This window comes from Mustela putorius, unplaced genomic scaffold (assembly GCF_011764305.1).
Source record: "Mustela putorius furo isolate JIRA1106 unplaced genomic scaffold, ASM1176430v1.1 tig00537335_pilon_pilon_pilon, whole genome shotgun sequence".
NCBI classification, from domain to species: domain Eukaryota; kingdom Metazoa; phylum Chordata; class Mammalia; order Carnivora; family Mustelidae; genus Mustela; species Mustela putorius.
In genome coordinates, this window is record NW_025422457.1 from 3682104 (window position 1) to 3702036 (window position 19933).

Genomic DNA, 19933 nt, shown 5'->3' on the forward strand with positions numbered 1-19933 from the left:
ACTTTTTAGGTGGCACTTCCATCTAAACCCAGGAATTTCAAGGGTCATTTGATACTGCTTAGGAGCAGTGAGATTTTTCCTCATGTACTCAAAATATGAAATGAAATATGTTCTAGATTTTTTAGTGACATTATTGAATGGTATGTGGCTCTTTTCTGTTTGGTTAACTGAGAGCCCTGATCTAAATTCAGAGCAAGATTCATAAACAGAATGAGTAAAAATGAAGAGAATTCTATTTATAAACATTGTTGGAGTGACATAGATATGTTAATACAGAGATAAATAACTAGAATGGTATGAAATAAAGTCTGAAGTCTTGATTAGTGGTATCTTAAAAATAGCCCTCTAGAAATTACTCTGCATTTCGAAGAATGGCATTCTATATTGTCAATATTTATATTCTATTTTGCTGAGCTGGGGGAATATGAGAAGCATATGCTATGAAGTTTTCCCCTCCCTTTACTCCATCTTAACAAAACATGAAGCAGTTCTGACTACTACTTTTTTGCTGTTTTTTGTGAGGCAAGAAAACAGTCGTAAGATTAAAATATTAATTTTAGTATTAGGAGAAATACAATTGAATGGCTCTCATAACAGAAGCTGCCATCCCTGGCACTTGAAGTTCCTGTAAGAATTTGCCTGGGTGAGTGGCCAGAGAGACCTCCTACTTTTCCCCCCAAGTTAGAGAAATAAAAGATCCCTTAGAAACTTTATCACCTACAAGAGTACAGTGTCAGCACCTCAGGGTTGTGGAAAGCCTAACTGCGAAACTGTTGGCTCCATGTGTTTGCCTTTCTTGATGTTTCTCTGCTGGTGTGGCTTGAGGGCCGGGGGCAGTGCCTCTCTCCAGTCCTTTCCTACCCCCTTACTTCCTACTCCGCCTGTCCCTCCACCACTCAGTGTGGAGCTGATGGTGGAACAAGTGTGCCTGGAGGGGTAGTGTTTTAGAGTTTGGGGTTTTTTTTCATGTTCACACACACACACACACAAACCTTAACTATAATCCTTTCTGTATTTAACATCATTAATGATATAATGTGTGTGAAAGTGCCTTGCATGTACGAGGTGTATAGTAAATGCTTTGTTGATCAACTGTTCAGTGACAGTGAGCATCAGAGATTCAGCTTTTTTTCCTGGTAATTTTCTTAGGGCCAGTAAATGTATATTCAACTTCAGGAACTATTTTAATATGTACCACAAATAGATCTGCTTAGGAACCATGTTGACAAACCCAGTTCAGTTGTCAAAATGTATTTGAAAGGCTTTAAGTCATTACTGTGAGTGTTTTAAAATTGGGGGATGGGGGGGGACACAGACTGCCAGCTCAACTCAGCATCTTGTTTTGAGAGTATTTTAAATGCAACTCTTGATAAGTGTATTCCCGAAGGTTCCTGCTAATAAACACTCAGAACTAGCATTTTGCCGGGTCCCTGGTCCCTGCCTGGGTATCTGTGCTAGATGAGAAGTGTTCATCCAGGAGCATTGTGTCCGACTTGCCTGTGGCACCTGCAGTTAGCTGGTGTCGTGGTATTAGTGTAGTTCACGTCTTTGAAGCCTTACATTTGTACATGATGGGTACGTACAAGTATGCTTAAATGGTGGTCTTCTGCTAGATTGTTTAGTACCTTAAGATTAATATTAAGCAAATGGAAGGCATAATTTAACTACCTTTTTTTCCGGGACTGTGAAGAAATCCTTGTTGGAGAAGCCCTCGGAGCTCATGTCCCATTCCTCTTCTTTCTTGTCCCTCACCGGATTTTCTCTCAATCAGGTGGGTAGATGGTGCTTTTATAGTAGGCTAGTTTATCCTTTCCCATTCTATTTCTGTCCCCCTATTTTTCTCTTCCTTTCTCTTCCATGTTATAGAGTCTTCCAGACATTTTATTTTATCCTCTGTCCCTCCCATTTGGGTATATGAGATACTTGTATGTTTTCAGTTTGAACCCTTGAACTTCTCATTAATCCAGAAATCCTTAGGGCTCTTTTGTCCAGCCAAGTGAACTTTTCATACTTTAAATCTGGGTGGTTTACATAGATTGAGGGAAAGCAAATTAGGGGAAAATGAATTTAACAGGAAAACCAGAAGCAACGGAGATAAAAGCCTTCAAGATTTGTCTTGTTAAGAAAAGCTCAATCCACTTAAGATGCTTAAGCATCCGAGAACATTAACATGACATTTTCTGAAATCTGTTTCATTGGAGTGAGTTTATAACTTGGTTGTCATTGTCTTCCAGGAAAGATACCCAAATAACAGCGTGTTCAATGAGGTATATGGGAAAAACCTGACAACCAGCTCCAAAACAGAACTTAATCCTTCGCTGGCCCCCCAGGAGACATCACTGTACTCCCTCTTCGAAGGGACCCCCTGGTCTCCATCACTTCCTGCCAGTTCAGGTATTGACTGGTCTTTAAATTGCAGGCCTTGCATTTCCTATTCACTGTGATTGATGATAACTTAGTATGATTTTGTGATTATAAATGTTAGGGGTTTTTTTAGTTTCTGAAAGAAAATAGGAAAAAAGCTTAATGAGCCAGTTCACATAATAAGTGCCACTGAAAAAGCTTTTTTATATCCTCAGTAACCAGCACAGTTGTAAGAGAGAAAAATATGGGTTCTATCTTAAGATTTCCAGCTGTTTTTTAGTTTAGTTTAGTTTTTTTTTTTTTTTTTAAGATTTTATTTATTTATTTGACAGAGATCACAAGTAAGCAGAGAGGCAGGCAGAGAGAGAGAGGGGGAAGCAGGCTTCCTGCCAAGCAGAGCCCAATGCAGGGCTCCATGATCCCCTGGGATCATGACCTGAGCCGAAGGCAGAGGCTTTAACCCACTGAGCCACCCAGGTGCCCCTGTTCTTTAGTTTTTGTTTATAGATATTCATTCTTTGCAGGAAAAATTGGATTTTAAAATGGATTCTTTTGAATCTCTATTTAATAATTGGAGTTTGATTCAGTAGTCATTCTTAAGATCAGGCAATTCTGTTTCTGGTAGAGAGGACTGGTAGATATTTACTTGAAACAGGCATGCCAGAATAGTGCATGCATAAAATTGTTTGGTTCCGTTTTTCATCTTATTTATTTATTTATTTTTAAAGATTTTATTTATTTATTTATTTATTTGACAGAGATCACAAGTAGGTGGAAAGACAGGCAGAGAGAGATGGGGAGGCAGGCTCCCTGCGGAGCAGAGAGCCTGATGTGGGGCTGGATCCCAGGACTCTGAGATCTTTAACCCACTGAGCACCCAGGCTCCCCTTTTTTTTTTTTTTTTTAAAAGCAAGGACCATGCCTTAGATATGTGTAGTAGGACAAACTAGCACAGCCGGCAGAGTCCCTTTGGAGGCCCTGATTCTGCCTTTCTCCCAAAGCCCCGTAGTTATCTTTTTTTTTCAAATTTATTTGACAGACAGAGATCACAAGTAGGCAAAGAGAGAGGAAAGAAAGCAGGCTCCCTGCTGAGCAGAGAGCCCGATGCGGGGCTCGATCCCAGGACCCTGGGATCATGACCTGAGCCGAAAGCAGAGGCTTTAACCCACTGAGCCACCCAGGCATCCCCTGTAGTTATCTTTAGTAGAATTGAAGTGAGCAGATCTATAGGAAACTTTAGTTCTTGACTTGTTTGTGAAACATCTATTAATGTCTTGTGTTGTTGTGATTTAATAGATCATTCAACACCAGCCAGCCAATCTCCTCATTCCTCTAACCCAAGCAGCCTGCCAAGCTCCCCTCCAACACACAACCATAATTCTGTTCCATTCTCCAACTTTGGACCCATTGGAACTCCAGATAACAGGGATAGAAGAACTGCAGATCGGTGGAAAACTGATAAGCCAGGTGAGATCCAGACTTTATTACCTACTGAAAGTGAATCACTTACTCTGCCCTTCTCTAGTGTTTGGTATTTGGTGATGACAGAACATCTTGAATTCTTCTCTCTTTGCATCCTTAGCCATGGGTGGGTTTGGCATTGACTATCTCTCAGCGACATCATCCTCTGAGAGCAGTTGGCATCAGGCCAGCACTCCAAGTGGCACCTGGGCAGGCCATGGCCCCTCCATGGAGGATTCCTCTGCTGTCCTCATGGAAAGCCTAAAGGTGAGTGAGTTTTGGGAACAAGAACCATGAGAGATGTGGTTCTGCTTTTGTTCCTGTAGATAGCCAGGCTTAGTCCTTAAACCCTTAGAGTTGATCAGTTCATAGCATGTATCTAGCAAAGTCCTAGAGAAACATATGGTCTACATTACAAGGTTCTTGAAAAGGAGTGTTGTTTTTTAATTTGTGAACTCACTAGTGATAAAGAGTTTTGTTTTCAAGGGGAGCAGAAAAAAGGTTTTAGTTGCATTGCAAGGTTAAGACGATTCTGATTCATTTAGGAATGTTTGATTTAAGCCTTTTGTGAACCCATGAAAGAAGGTACCTAATTTTAGAGATGTTTTGTTTGCCTAAAATCTTTATTGTAAATATTCTGAGGTCCCACGTGGCACTGAGTTTTAATAAAAAGTATTTCACCTTTTCTGGTTTAAAATCTTAGTGGAAACTAACTGGTCTTGAAGACAGTCTTACAACAGCTTTGTCTAATAGCTGGATGCTTTAGGGGCAGGGATCTTGGGACACATATGCCTTTATATTTGGCGAGGATTGAGAAACAAACCCCTTTCAGACGTCCGGGCATTTGACCTCTGCTGACAAGCTCTGGGCTGTTTTTCAGTCTATCTGGTCCAGTTCCATGATGCATCCTGGACCTTCCGCTCTGGAGCAGCTGTTAATGCAGCAGAAGCAGAAACAGCAGCGGGGACAAGGCACCATGAACCCTCCACACTGAGGCCAAAGTGGCAACCCTGGGAATGAAGGCTCCATAAACCATGGCATGTTGGGTTTGCAGGACTGGCCCATACAGTCCCCTGCAGGTGGCAGCCCTCTTTTCTGTTTCTTGCTGTTAAGAGGGTGTAAGCGTTCCACCGGCACGCTGAGTGTGCACGAAATGTCCGCAGTGCAACAAAAAGAAAAAATCATCGGGAACTCTCCGTCCCCCTGGGGCCTTCCGGAGGGAGAGAGGAGCTGCTGTCTGTCTCACTCAGTTACCTGATATCACCGCCTCTCACCTTCTCCATCGTGCATGTCCCCAGCCACAAGGGAAGTGAAAGCTGAGAAGGGGAGGCAGATGGGAGAAGCCAATGGGAACTTCTCAGTCCTTTTTTCCTCTTTGGGGAATAAAATAGGAATCCATTAATGATTGCTTTGCTGACTGAGAATGTAGTTGAAATTATTCCTGAACATCTTTTATTATTGTTATTACTCTCAGTAGTAAAATATCACACTGAATTCTTCCACACACAGATGTGCTTCTTCTAGTCAGTGTGTAGCAAGGAAAGCCCCGTCCACTGCTCCTGTGAGAGGTTGGTGGTGACAGGATGGGGAAGCTGACCTCTTAGCCAGCGGAAGTATTCTGTGAGGGAGCGTCCAAGGCCTCAACCTTCACTCAGAAGGTTCTGGCAGGCCCCCTTCTGGCCTGGAGACTGCAGCAGGAGATGCCCTTCACTCTGTAGGTGCTCGAGCCCCAATCGAGGACACAGTGTGGGTGGTGGTGCTGGGCTGGACTGGCAGATGACTGCTGTCGGACTTTTAAATTAATGTTTTTGATTCCTGTACATTTTACAGTAGCGTAGCAAGCAGTCTCACAGAAGGCAGGCTAGTCCATTCGCGGCCCGACCCATTTTAATAGGTAGAAGCTTTCAGTGTGGTTATTTTTTGTTTGATTGGTTTTCGTGACCCCCATCCTGCTCACCACCCACCTCCTCTTGTCCCTACCTCCATCCCTTTCCTACCCCGTGCTGTCTGCTAGTAATTGTTTCTGTTCCTAATGTGTACAACATCTCGCCAAGAAGCAACAGCATGGGGTCCAGCAGTTGGGGCCCAAAGGACAGTCTGCGGAGGAAGGAAGCAGTGGCGTCTGCACAGCGCACAACGGGCCAGGCCCCTGCCCAGCTGCGTCTCCCGACCTCCACTTTCAGAGTGAAATTCAAGGCAACAAGGACACGTGTGCGGCACGCACAGAAGAGAACACAACGAAGTCCATTCTGGAAAAGGCGAAAGAAAGGAAGATAAACTTTTATTTGGTATTTATTAGAAGGAAAGAGGACTGAAAATTTTCTTGTGTAGAAACAGAAGGACAGCATTTCTGTTAGTTGCTGGAAAAGTAATATTTTAAGGGGAAATTATGGAAACAATCTAAATGTCCAATTGCTGTGCTAGTGGTAAGGTCTATTTCTGGGAGGTCTCTCTCTCGTGTGTGTGTGTGTGTGTGTGTGTGTGTGTGTGTGTGTGTGTTTGCGCGCATGCGCGTACACACTCAGCTGCTCTCCCTGGGAGAGGGGGAGTGTGTGTGAGTGTGTGGAGTCAGTGTGGGACTTACAAACTGGAAGACAGCTGCAGAGCAAAGCACATCCAGGAGCCCCAGTTGTCATTCAAGTCTGGGCAACCCCAGCAATGGGAGGGGTGAGATTAATGCTCGTTGCTCTTCAGAGAGAGTGGTTGGAGCCCCGTATGCTTACATTATTGCTCTTTAAGTTTGACATGGTGTTTGGGGTTTTTTTGTTTTCATTTTGTTTTGGTTTTTTTTTTTTTTTTTTTTCCCCCGTTCTTGTTTTGAAAGGTCTGAAAGGGTGAAGCCCCCCCACCCGATGGCAATATGAAACCCTTTGTGCTTCTCTCCAGCCCGCTTCCCCGTGTCTGCCTCTCTTCCTTCCCCTCCCTGCAAGCCTCCCTCCCCACTGCCTTGACCCACTTTGTGTGTCTGAGCTCTGCATTCGGGCAGCTGCGACATTCCAGTGTTTGAGCTGTCCCTGATTCTCGCACCCTAGATGAGCTAGCCAGATGCACTGTCTCACCCCTGGTACTGCCCACATCCCATACAGCCCTGTTTCTGCATGAGAATTTGGTGTTTGGAATGATTTCTGACTCCTGGGGCGGGGTTTCTCGCCTTACCATCCTCAGTGTGGAGTAATGAGGCGGGAGAGGAGAATCTTCATCAGAAACTGGTTTTGTGTAGTAAACTTTCTCTTGTGTTTGTTTTTTTGTTTTGTTTTGTTTTGTTTTTTGTTTTGTTTTGGTCTGTCTGTGCAAGACCTGCAGCTGCTGAAATCAGCTTTGCCTTTAATTAAACCATGTTCTCTCCAACCAGATCTGTGTGTACGTTGTTTCTTTTCTAACTTTGAAGAATATCCTACTTTATCACAGACCTGTACCCCTGAAGCAAACAATACATTATATGTTAATAAAAACAAAAACAAAAAGCCAAGTATATAAACTACTTATATAAGTCATCTAGGAGGAAGCAGAGATGGTCAGAAATTGAATAAGCTTCAGGGTTATTTGTGTTTTTAATAGCATTCCAAACCACTGGGCATTTTTATGGAAAGGGATGGGTAGGAAGAAACTGATTGTCAAAATTCTCTTATCTAATAAATAAAGATTGGCTTATGCAAGGAAGTTAACAGCCCTCCATATGTATCCCTATTTTTACTGTCAGTGGGACACTGCAGAGATAGTTTCTCTTTCTGGTCTAAAAATCACAAAGTCTGGTTAACCCCAACAGTAATTAGTGTTCTTAGCTGCGAGGCTGCATTTCTTATAGTTCTGTCCAAAGTTTCCGGTAGTGGCCTGCCGGGCGTGCGGCGGCTGGTTGGAGGTCAGTGCCACGGCCTGCCAGTTTGTGTGTTCACACTGGTCAGCGAGCCCCTCACATCCGTGTCGATTCCCTCTACACTTCTTTCCTGACTGCTCTCCACAAGCACCCGCACACTTGAATGGTCGCAGCCACACGTACTGTGCCAGGAGGGAGGGAGGGGAAGGAAGGCTGGTTCTAAAGTCTAGTATTTGTTAACCCCAAGTTAACCCTAAAAATCAAGCCCTTTGGTTAAATGATGACCAAAATAAAACCATAGCATTCTGTCACGTGTATCAGTCCATCTTATAAAATGTTAACCAGCAGGATAGTCCTGACCAAGTGGCTTCCTGGCTGTGGCTTCTTTGCGTCACTCAGGTAGTAGTGGCCCATGTTCAGTATCGAACTCTTAACAAATGTCCCTCCCGGAGAAGGTGGGATTGGAAGGGATCCCGGGGTTGCAGTTCTCTATGGAATTGAAGACTAAGTCTAAATTCAGTTCAAACAGTGAGACTTTGAGTAAAGGAAAGTTAATTTTGCGTGCGTCTGCCATCTGAATGACCCGTAGATTTACTTCAGGCTCTAGGAGGAGTCTGCAACTGTTGAGGTACAGGAATAGGGGCATTTATACTTCGGCCTTGGGCCTACACTCTGCATGTCTTGTTTTTTCTAAGTTTTTTATTGAGGTATCACATACAGAAAGGCACCAATAATCCATATACAGCTCAGTGAACTTTTACAAAGTGAACACATTTGGGTAGCCAGCACTCCAAGCAAGAAACATCAGCACCCTAGAAGACCCCTCATGCCCTTCCAGACATTTCCACCCACTCAGCCCACCCCACCCGCCAGGGTCATCATCATGATAAGTCTTCACATCATTGTGTAGTAGGTTAAATTTTCAGTGGGAAAAGTAGATTAGTTAACACTTCCGCACAGCGATGTCTCCCTACAGCGTACTGCAGGTGCGTGCCAAACCTCGAGTGATTATAGTAACTTTTCTCCCACTTTGTAGGTTCTGGAACATCCTAGACTCCTCTAGGAGAGCTTTCCAAATCTGTAGCTGCATGTTCTTCAACAAACGCTTTGGGGAAAATGCCAGTCTTCCCTTTGCACTCTCCTTCCAGCCAGTCTTCATTCACTGATAGAAGGAAATGAATACATCAATTTTTAAAACCAGTGCGGGAGAATTAAGGTCACCTGGATATTCCACACAGAGCTTCGGCAGTCCTTCACCCCCAACTGTGCTAACAGGGAAGAAAGTGAACATAGGACTTCCACCGTCTTACTGGTTTCTGTCTTACCATGGAGGAGTAAAATACAGAAAATCAATTAGATGTTTCAAAAAGTTGTCAGAAAAATAAGATAAAAGAAATTAAAATAAAATAAAAATACATTTTGAGATAGGATATTTTTTAATAACAAGAGTTTTATCTGACCTATGTTAGGAATCTTTATTCTGATTACATGCAGAGGACATGCCATTAATTAGATACAGTTCATCTTTGGGGCACATGGGTGGCTCAGTCAGTTAAGCATCCAACTCTTGATTTCGGCTCTGGTCATAATCTCAGGGTTGTGAGATTGAGTCCTGCATCAGGCTCTGCCCTGAGTGTGGAATCTGCTGAAGATTCTCTCCCTCCAGGACACCTGGGTGGCTAAATCCCTTAAGCATTTGCCTTTGGCTCAAGGTCATGATCCCAGGACCCTGGAATCAAGTCCTGCCTGGGGATCCCCCTGCTTGTTCTCCCAAGCTCACTCTCTCTGGCAAATAAATACAATCTTTAAAAAAAAAAAAAAATTCCCTCCCTCCCTCCTCTCTCCTCTCCCTCTGCCCTACCCCTGTTCATGCTCTCTCAAAAAAAAATTAATTAAAAAAAAAATAGTTGATCTTTGAACAATAAAAGTTTGAACTGTGAGGGTCCACTTATACACAGATTTTTTGATACAGCACTGTGCTACAACAGTATTTTCCTTACGATTTATTTTCTTTTTAAGATTGATTTATTTTAGAGAGAGAGCATGGCGGAGATGGGCAGAGGGAGAGAAAACTAGGAGACTCCCCGCAGAGCATGGAGCCCAAGACAGGGCTAGATCCCAGGACCCCGAGATCATGACCTAAGCTGAAAGGAAGAGTCAGACACAGTAAGGAATATGCCACCTTTTTTTTCTCTCTCATCTACCCAGGTTTTTCTGTGATCTCCTCCCATCCTCACTCCCCACCCCAACACTGGACAGTGTAGCTGGCTAGTTGATACTGACTCTTAAAAAAATGGTGCTGGGAGTTACTAAGTCTTACTGTCCCCTGTTAGAAGACAGTCACAGCCAAGGCAGCCTGCTTTATTTACTTCATTACTCATATTTTGAGTTAATTGCCACGCAATTGTATACTCTTTACACCATTAACTTTTAAATCTGATTTCTTAATCTGTTGGATTTTCTGTCATAATTGGTAATGGTGTTTGTTTCCACTACTCTGCATTGCTAATGCATATTTCTGCTGTTTTGAACAAAGCTTTTGATGGGACTCTTGAAGTAGGGAAATGCGGATTATGTCAAACTGTGAGTTAGAATGGTGCTTCTCACCCTTGGGAGATCAGCATCACACTGGAAGCTGTTAGAAATGCAAATTTGTGGGCCCCACCCCAGACCTGAATCAGAATCTGGTTGCTGGGCCAGGAATTTTATTTAACTCTCAAAAGGGTGCTTGGGCATTCTGAAGTTGGGAGAAGAGCTAAATTAGAACTCTCTACTTAATACTGTTTCAGCTTTTAGTGTGTTTGATTCCTAACAGGATCAGGAAAGTCACCAGAGACACGAAGCAATGTTGAGTAGCTTCTTGTTCAGGCAAAACTACCCACTTCTTCTCTCATCTTTAGAAAGTACATCAATTCAAAGAACTGCGGTTTACAGAAAAGTATCCTATGGCTTGGTGCAAAGACAAAATGATTCCAGCCACTGTCCAATCGGTTCACTCTGGGAATGAGAAAGCATGGCTTCCAAAACAGCCATTTTTTTTTTTTTTTAAGATTTTATTTATTTACTCAAGAGACAGTAAGAGAGAGCACAAAGGGCCAGGCGGCTGGGAGAGAGACCCCAGGATCATGACCTGAGCCACCAAGGGCCCGCCTGAAACCGCCATCTTTAACAATCAAAATGTCAGCGGAGTCTGTCATCTGTTGCTTCCCTCCCCACTGGAGCAACAGATGGAAAGGCTGAGCGCTCCGTTCTGCTCCCTCCATCTGAAAGCGAGGAAGGACATTGAAACCACTGGCTAAAGTTTGGCTTGTAAGTTATTAATGTTTCTTCCTCTCTTCCCTTGGACTTATTGCTGCTCACATGGAAATTAGTTTCTGTGATCCAGGAGTAGTACCTACCCATTGAGATAATCCGGATTATGTCTCCTTCCTGGAACTCCAGGTCTTCTGGCTGGGTGGCCTCGTAACTGAAGAGTGCTACCACTTGGCCTCCTTCCTTAAGCTCTAGTTCTGTTGTCTGGTTATTAGCTTCAGATTTTTCACTTTCCTTGGGTTCATCTGGAAAGCCTTGGTCACCCTGAAATAATAAAAGGGCCTGTTAGTTTTCTCAACTTCTCAGCCAGTGAACATTGAACATCACTAAAGGAATCCGTGAAACGTTAGTGTAGCACCTGGGATATAAACTCATGAAGGCCAAGCGTGTGATCAGTCCCTAGCACAGACCCAACATGTACTTTAGGAACACAGGATGGTTGGATAAATGAACCCAAAAGGTCTGCAGGACCATAGGTGGTCTTAAAAATCTTACAAAAACCTACAGGAATCCTAAAAAAAGAACAGGTACTACTGCTATTTCATCGCAGACGGAAAAACAAGAGATGGAGTCACAAGTAACCGACAGAACCCAAGGTCAAACCCGGGTTTCTAACTCTGAATCTAACACCCTCTCCCCAGCATCCACAACGCTAGGGACCTTGTTAGAAATGTAAATTTCTGGCCCCATCCCAAACCCGTTAAATCCTAAACCCACTGCATGTGGGGCCCAGCAATCTGCATTTTAACAAGCCCTCTAGGTGAGTCTCATACTTGCTAAAGTTTGAGAAACCTTGCAGAGCGTCATATTGTCTTTCTCAGGCCATGAATAAAGGCGTTGCTTTCTGATACATGTTTTAAGTACACACCTTAGTTATCATTGTGGTTTTTGACCCACAAATGTTGAAGAGAAAAAGGGTGCAGTTTTCTAGAGAAGTGAATCGTAGGATTTAACGAACCCGTAATAGAAACCCTGTGAGGTTCAGTGCTGTACTGAGTGTTCAGAGTTCTTACTTTCTAATGTCGTGTGTTCCCTGGCAGGGCCCTTTTACTGGAAGGCAGTACAGTGGGGTGGAAATAGCTCCACTGCTCACCGTCTGTGTGTTTTTGAGCAAGTGGTGAAACCTCTCTGAACTTGTTTTCTCGCCTGAAACAGAGGCTAGAAGAATGAAATATGATGTAGAATAGTAATAGCTGACAATTACTTTTTTAAAGATTTTATTTATTTGAGAGAGAACACACATGTGCGTGTGTGAGCAGGGGCGGGGCAGAGGGAAGGGGGAGGCAGAGAATCCTAAGCAGGCTCGGGGCAGGGAGCCTGATACGGGGCTCCGTATCAGGAGCCTTCCAGCTTGTGTCTTTGTGTCTGTCACCACTGCCACCCTGAGATCACGACTTGAGCAGAAACCAAGAGTCAGACGCTCAGCTGCACCTCCCAGGCGTCCCTGGCTCACAATTCTTTTCTTTTTTTTTTTTTTTAAAGATTTATTTATTTATTTGACAGAGAGAGATTACAAGTAGGCAGAGAGGCAGGCAGAGAGAGAGAGAGGAGGAAGCAGGCTCCCTGCTGAGCAGAGAGCCCGATGCGGGACTCGATCCCAGGACCCCGAGATCATGACCTGAGCCGAAGGCAGCGGCTTAACCCACTGAGCCACCCAGGCGCCCCTGGCTCACAATTCTTAAACTCTCTGTGAGAGTCCTAGTCTCAATATATACATATTTATATTTAAACTTGATTAATGTAAGTGTTTCTGCATAGAGTAGATACTTCATAAATGATGGTCCCTTTTCCTGCTCTTCTAGCAACTGAATGAGAACATCCTGACTTGCTGCCTCCAGGACTAAGGGGTAGTGATAAAAGAATGCCTGCCAATGACCTCTGAAGCTGGACTGCATCCCGAGAAGACTGTGTTGGGAATTTGGGGAGGGCTAGTTACATACAGCCACTAGTTATACTGAAGCGCTCTTCAAAGAACAAAAATCAACCATAATTAAAAACAATAAAGAAAATACTTCCCTTTTAAGGGAAGTAACACGTTTAGAGCGGAAGGGCCAGGCAGAATCCTTTCAAGACAATACTGAAAGGATCCCTCCTGACAGAGACCGTCGAAAACCTCAGGATGACCTTTCAGACTTCCAAAGGACCCCCTGTACTGCTACCTGTTCTCCGCCGTCCTGCACCGAGGGTCCTGGGCGCCAGTGAGTCCAGGGGCCATACTTCCTGAACAAAATTTTCTGAACCCTTAAACACCACCGACCTGGGGCTTACCGCTGGGCCTTCCGCTGGGCCCAACCTCTTTACTGCCTCTCCCACTCATTTTTCTTTCCCAACTAACACGTATCTGATTTCAGTGAGAACCTGCCAGAGACCCTTCCCCAGCTGAGCAGAAGCCCCTGTCCAGCTGTGGGGTTGAGGGTTTAGAAGAGGGACTCTGCCCCCACAGAGCCCACTGCCCCAAGCCCAGATGGTCTGGAAGAGCTTGGCCTATGCGCTCATTTCCATGGTTTCAAAATCCATTCAGAGGTAAAAAATAGTAGCTCTCCAAAGGGTTCACGTAGGACCTGTCGAATGTCATACCCCTTACTGATGGAACTGCAGATGCCACCATCTAAACATGCTAAAGCAGGAAACAGGGGAGAACAGAGGGACCCCAGCTGACAGCGGCTTTGGTCGGTGGAAGCTACGATCTCCTCAATTGTGCGTTGGGACCCCTCAGTGTCAGGACTGTGGACGGGAAGCTGAGCACTCAAAGAAAGCCTGCGGGCTGGCCTGCCTCCCAGAGCACCCGCTCCCTTGCTCCTAGGTTCCTGAATCATCCGTCCCAAGCCATCATTCCTCCTATTTTTCTACCCTGCTCACAACCCCATCCGAGTGCCACAGTATGCAAGACTTTCCATGATGCAGCCTTCCAGCTTGTGTCTTTGTGTCTGTCACCACTGCCAACTCTTTGGGTCTTCCCTCTGCTCTTCCATCTAAGACGGCCTCTTCACCTCCTCCACCTTGCTAGTTCTTTTACCGCTGGGCTATGCTTCAAGACAATTTCAGCATTATTCTCTCTAGGAAGGCTATTGACTATTGACTTGTCCCAAGTTCCTTTAGCATTTTTGGGTGAGACACCCTCCCTTGCGCTTAGGAAACACAGCACACCATCTGTCTCCATCAGTTCACCTAACACACGCTCTGTAATCCTGTCCGCCCCCGTCTTTCCCCCAAGAAGAGCCTGTGTTTTGTTAGTGTTTGTATCTCCAGGAATATACAAGAGAGCAGTAAGTGCTCAGCAAATGTTTGTTGAAGAATAAATGTCGCCAAACACTGGAAACAATCCAAATGTCTACCAACAGGTCAATCAATAAACAAACTACTATTCATTTAGTGATACCATTAGTGATCAAAAGAAATGGACTATTATACCACAAAAGTATATATAAAGACAGAAAAGTAGGGATGCCTGGATGGCTCAGTGGGTTAAGCCTCTGCCTTCAGCTCAGGTCATGATCTCAGGGTCCTGGGATCGAGCCCCACATTGGGCTGTCTGCTCAGCAGGGAGCCTGCTTCCCCCTCTCCTCTGCCTGCCTCTCTGCCTACTTATGATCTCTGTCAAATAAAATCTTTTAAAAAATTAAAAAAAAAAAGGAAAAGAATATATTGAAATGTACTATTAAAAGCTTATATATTAGTGTATGATCCCTTTATTACGAAACTGATGGACTATTGAAAGTTCGTGTGTATAGTATATATATAGTGACATATATATAACAGAGATTTTATACATAAACATATTATAATGTATATTTACATTATATATGTAAAAATATATACCATGCCTATAACTTTTAATAGTCCATCAATTTCATATAAATGGATCGTGTGAATTTATGTGCATATATATACTATACAATCCATTTATATGCTCCACTTATATGAAATTACATAAAAGGCAAAAAAATGTACGTCGAAATGTTCATAGAACATGGATGGTTTTCAGGAGCCATGGCTGTAGGAGGGAATTAACCTCAACAAAAAAAGAAATTTTCTTTTCCCTTGGAGACAAAGGGACAAAGTCAAGAGTGTTAGTGCGTAGCTACTACTCCTAGCCTCTAACTTTGCCCCCAATGCCCTTTACTCTTACTGGGCAGTGAGTTACCTCTGTTCTAGGCCCTGTGGTCTAGAAAGGGGTTCAACAGTACAGACTCTGGAGTCAAAATTCTCACTGGGCCGCGGTTCCACTACCGACCCGCTGTGTCATCTTGGTCAAGTCGACCTCTCTTTGTCTTCTTACCTAAATTGCGAAACGGGCTAACAATACCTCACGGAGTCGTGGGGCCCCTGAGAATGCACATGCAGCGGGCACTTAGCGTGGCGTCTGGCACCTGGGAGACGTTCAATAGATTCTGGCTATTGCTGGGAGGTTGTAATCCAAATCATCTCTCTGTGACATAAATGCAAACTATTATCCTCCACTCCCAAGTGTTCTTCCGCATGGAAACGGACAGTGAAGAATGGCGAGGAGCTCAGCCTCAAGCTAGGATTTCATTCTGACCTTGCTTGACAGCGCTGGGTTTAACCTTGGAACCGCTGGGTGGGGCAGCAGCTAGAAGGGACTCGGAGGCTTTCTGTGCATTGCGGGGCCTCCTCTTCCCTTGCAGGGAACCCGCTCCAGGCTGCCACCGGGGTGCCAGGGAAAGGGAGGCAGAGGTGTGGCTCGTGACTCACCATATCCTCAACACCAAGCACAGTGCCAGACTTGTGGCCGGGGCTCGGTACGTGCTGTTGAGGAAGGGGCCCAAAAGACAGAGGACGCTAGGTGGCCCTGGGCTCCCTGCACTCACCACTGTGTTCTCACACCACAGAGTCAGGCTGAAGTTCTTCACTTGCCCCCAGGCGGCCTTCATGTTCTCTTCTGAAAGGGGCACCAGCTCATTGCTGTCCAGAGGCCGATAGCTGGGCAGAGGCGAGTAAGAACCAAGTTGGAGAACATCAGCACAAAAACCATTGTCTTCTCTCCTCCAGGCCAGCACCAGGTCCCCAGATGGAGCCCCGCTACCTTCATGGGCTCACCTCAGCTTCGTGTGTTCTGGCAAGAGCTCCAGTTTCTTAGACACCATGTCCCGGACCTGGCTGTAGGGGAGCCCGGGCTGCGTCTCCATGACCACCGTGTACTTGTAGTGCACCTTGAGTGTGTAGGGCATGGGAACGCTGAGCTTTCCCTCCTGAGGGGAGAGGAAGCAGAGGGAGCTCATGAGGGTCTGTGGCCTCCTCTCAGCCCATCCTGGATCACGGGGAGTGTTCCGTGCAGCAAGGAGAGGCCAATAGCTAGCCGGCTTCACGGGAAGGGGCTTTCAGAGGGCCCACAGCCCCACTCTTGCCTGGATAGGAATTCCTACAGAGCTGGAAGAGCTGGCCCACGCACTCCAGGCCAGTAGGAAATGTGTGCACGGGGTGGGGAAAGTCATTATGGGGCCCTCCACCCTGTCGACCGTGTGTATGGTAGTAGCCGGCCCACCCTTCCTCGGGGACTCCTTCTGTATCCCAGGGACACCTGCTCACGGCGGAGAGCCTCAGCTTTTCCTTTCTCTTCCACTTGAAAGAGTACAAGGAAAAAGCTTACCTTGGGCTCTTCTTTTCCTTTTTGACCTAAATGGAGAAGATGAATAAAAAGAAGATGTTGAATAAATACTCCCTGCCTTCCACAGAATGAAACCTTTTAGAATAGGACACCCAACTTCTTACCTTTAAATCTCTGGGGTGATTCTTAACCTTAAACTGTAGGGAAAATCGCACTTGGGGGAAATGTGCAAGGCAAAGCACAAACACACAGAGAAACCCAGTCCCTGCCTCTGGGGAACGTACAGGCGAATATCAAAGGACCATCCCACCCCAGCAGTGCATGGGGTGAGCAGGGACCCCAAAGTCCAGTTACACCAGTGGGCGCTGAGCAATGAAAGCAGGGAGTGCAAGAAGAACCAGGGACCATAGCAGCAACGTTAGAACCACTCGTTTCCCCCTTGTCCTCTGTTTTTGTGCCTGTTTCTAATATGTATATGAATATGGCCATAAGCACATAATTTATATGAGAAGTCTGCATAAAGATAATCACTATAGAGGGTGCACAATGGAAAAAAAGACCATTGATCTCATACCCAGCTAATCATTAGAGTCACTTGAAAGGTTTTTTGTTTTTTGTCTTATTTTTTCCCTAGAAACACAGATTCTAAAGCCCAATTCCAATCCTGAAGAATCGGAATCAAATGTCTAGGAATCTATAGTCATAAAATTTTCCTAGGCTAATATGTGATCCTTGATGGGCCCCTAGAGAGAAAAGGTAAAAACCAAAAAAAAAAAAAAAAGCTATCAAGGATGTTTTGAGGGGTCACTGGAGAAATAGGAGTATGAAATATACACTCTATAATATTATAATAACCTTCAATGTCCTAGATGTATCAATTGTAGTTATGCAGGAGGATAGGAGATAATACTCAAGTGCAGGGTGACGGCCATGAATCTGCAACTTCCTTTCAAGTGGCTGGGGGTGGGGAGGGGAGTGGGCAAGGATGTGATACAAAATGTTAACAGTTGGTGAATTTAGGTGAAACGTATTCTGGAGTCTATTGTTCTACACTTTCAATTTTCAGTCTGTAGGTTCGACAGTTTTCAAAATAAATATGGAGGTGTGGGGAGCATCCCAAGGGGTTCTGGTGATCTGGGGGTGCCTAACTATCATGGATCTAGGATTTGGACAAACCGCCTCTTGAATGCATCTCTACCGAGCACTTATCCAGAATCAGCTGAAACGGCATTCGTGACCAAATTCCCCTTACCTCCCAAGGCCGCCCTCTCCAGACAGCAGGACAACGTCCTTTTCTCATTGGCCCTTGGTTCGTGGTCTATCCCTCGGGGCTCTGCAGAGCAGTTTCTTTTCCAGATAGAGCTCCGGGACTTTCGAAAAGAGCCACTCCATCCCCCTCTGAGGTAAACGTATGCACTGACTTCAACCTTTCCGGGACATGGTTTCTGTACCTCATGATGGAGGGGTCTGGTGACCACTTAAGTCGAGACACTCACTGCCCCCCTGAAACCAGCTACATTTACCTGCTCCCTGTGGGTGTTCTGGAGTAGATAGGGGCAAAGGGTGTCTTATTTCCTATGTTTTGGGTGGGTGGGTGGTGCAGGAGAGAAGAGCCCTGGGGCTATGGGTTCATAAGCTGAGCAACATGCAGGGAGGAGAAGAAACCAGAATGTCCTAGAAGGCTGGGAGAGCAATGCTCTGCGAGGAAGCAGCCGGGAGCATTCCTATACCCAGGCCAAGGGTGTTTTCCAGGGACACCAACCGGGTGGCAAGTGGGGTCTTCCAGGAGCGCTGGAACTGGGAGGAGCTGGGATATCAGACTCTGGGGAGGCTTCCTCCTGGAGGTGACAGAGATGGTGAGAGACCAAGTCCTTAGGTAGGAGTTTGGGGGGGGGGCGGGGCAAGGAAAGGCAAACGGCTTCCTAAAAGTTGGAGCAGTGGTGACATTCGGGGGAGACTAAGGAAAGTGCTGGTTAGAGAGGAGGCGGGTTGACCTGGTGGGAAGAAATCACAGTAGAAACAAGAACCTTAAGCCCCACCTAAAAGGCCCCTGCTGCCTGCCCCTTTCAGCAGCACTGGAAGTCTCTGGAGATGAGGGAGGACCTGAGTCTTGCCTCAGCTCCCCTCTGGCTCCACATCCCGCCCCTTAAGGAAAAATCCATCCCTCATCGGTACAGCATTTAAAACACTTCCAGTTATCTGAGTACAGTAACTCGGACCGGGGAGGGCCAAGCGCACAGAGGACAGCTGGTTGCAGTGTGTCCAGAGAGACACATGAGACACCGTCGGTCATCTACACGGCAGTTCAGGTCCAGTGAAGACCACCGGCGGAAGGGCAGGCCTTCAAGCAGGGAGGGAGGAGCCGTGGCAGGCAAGGCCCACTCCGACTCTGTGCTCTAAAACGGACTTCTCTTTGTTACCGGCCTGTCACCAGCCAACACACAGACGGTTCTTCTAGGTGAGGAGGACATTTCCGGGAAGATCTAACCTTCCTGTACTACAGGCTTTGGATCCCAAGTCACCCCTGACCGGGAGGAATCCGAGAGGTGGGGTGGGCCCAACAGGTCCCTCAGACCCTCCCTCAGCACATCTGGGGGCTTTCGTTGCTCCCCAGGTTCCACTCCGGGCGGCTGGAGTTAGGACTGGGAGTGGAAGGACCTTCCCAGCGCCTCTTCCACACAGCCCTGTCCCCCTCCGGGGAGGCTGTGGTGGGAAGGGGCTCAGCCTAGCAAGGCACGTTGTTACCTGGGGCTGCTGCTGACCGGGGATCCGCAGCTCGACGGGTTCCAGGTAGTTGCAGGGAACGAGCCCCTTCTGTGGCAGCATCGCGTGATCGGAAAGGGGAGAACAAGTTGGCTCCTCAGTGCCCTGTGGACCCGGACCACCCAACGGCCCAGGGATGTGGGGGAGCAATGGGGGTGCAGACGAAGGCGGGCAGCCGGGCTGTGAACGAGGCAGCAGATGCTGCTCGCCAGAACGCGCCGCCGTCTGCTGCCAGGATCCCGTGGCCGACACACCCACCCGTGGTCCTCCGAATACCTGCCCGTTGAATATGACCGTCGCCCAGTTGTCGTTGCCCTTCTTCAGGACAAAGACGATGTTCCCCGGCATGACCTGCAGCTCCTCTGACGTCTCGGGCACAAACCCAAACAGCACCCGGTGAGCTTCCCCTTCCAGAGCCCTGCGGGGGACAGACGCGAGACTCCGTCCTCTGTCCAGTGTGGACTGCGTCCTGCGCATGGCACCATGGCATGCACGACAGTGGCCCTGGGGCCGGGACATGTGCTCCAGACACCCTCTAGCTCAGCACTGAGTTGCCCCTAGGACCTGAGCAGGACCGGGCAGGAAAGTGCCCGTGAACACGCACCATAACCACATAGGCCGCGGGACGAGAATGAAAGACAAAACAACACGAG

At 46.3% G+C, this 19933-nt stretch overlaps 2 protein-coding genes across 15 annotated transcripts in view; one reads left to right on the forward strand and one right to left on the reverse strand.

Annotated features, from left to right (window-relative positions):
- SMG7 (SMG7 nonsense mediated mRNA decay factor) overlaps positions 1–7176 on the forward strand; it is a 93675-nt gene extending 86499 nt beyond the window's left edge. For 13 of the 14 annotated variants that reach the window (XM_013064207.2, XM_004767930.3, XM_004767929.3 and 10 more), the window contains 5 exons: positions 1691–1771; positions 2235–2394; positions 3661–3831; positions 3947–4092; positions 4706–7176. In XM_013064207.2, the coding sequence (XP_012919661.1) occupies positions 1691–1771; positions 2235–2394; positions 3661–3831; positions 3947–4092; positions 4706–4819 (672 nt within the window). In that variant the 3' untranslated portion in view covers positions 4820–7176. The remainder of the gene's footprint in view (positions 1–1690; positions 1772–2234; positions 2395–3660; positions 3832–3946; positions 4093–4705) is intronic. The other variant, XM_013064210.2, reaches the window with a different exon arrangement.
- Positions 7177–8320: 1144 nt separating this feature from the next.
- Positions 8321–19933, reverse strand: part of NCF2 (neutrophil cytosolic factor 2) — a 30563-nt gene continuing 18950 nt past the window's right edge. The window contains exons 8-15 of the mRNA XM_004767935.3: positions 19557–19698; positions 19263–19331; positions 18280–18355; positions 16560–16585; positions 16010–16161; positions 15781–15892; positions 11038–11215; positions 8321–8801 (exon numbers count right to left, since the gene is read on the reverse strand). Of these exons, the coding sequence (XP_004767992.1) occupies positions 8689–8801; positions 11038–11215; positions 15781–15892; positions 16010–16161; positions 16560–16585; positions 18280–18355; positions 19263–19331; positions 19557–19698 (868 nt within the window). The 3' untranslated portion in view covers positions 8321–8688. The remainder of the gene's footprint in view (positions 8802–11037; positions 11216–15780; positions 15893–16009; positions 16162–16559; positions 16586–18279; positions 18356–19262; positions 19332–19556; positions 19699–19933) is intronic.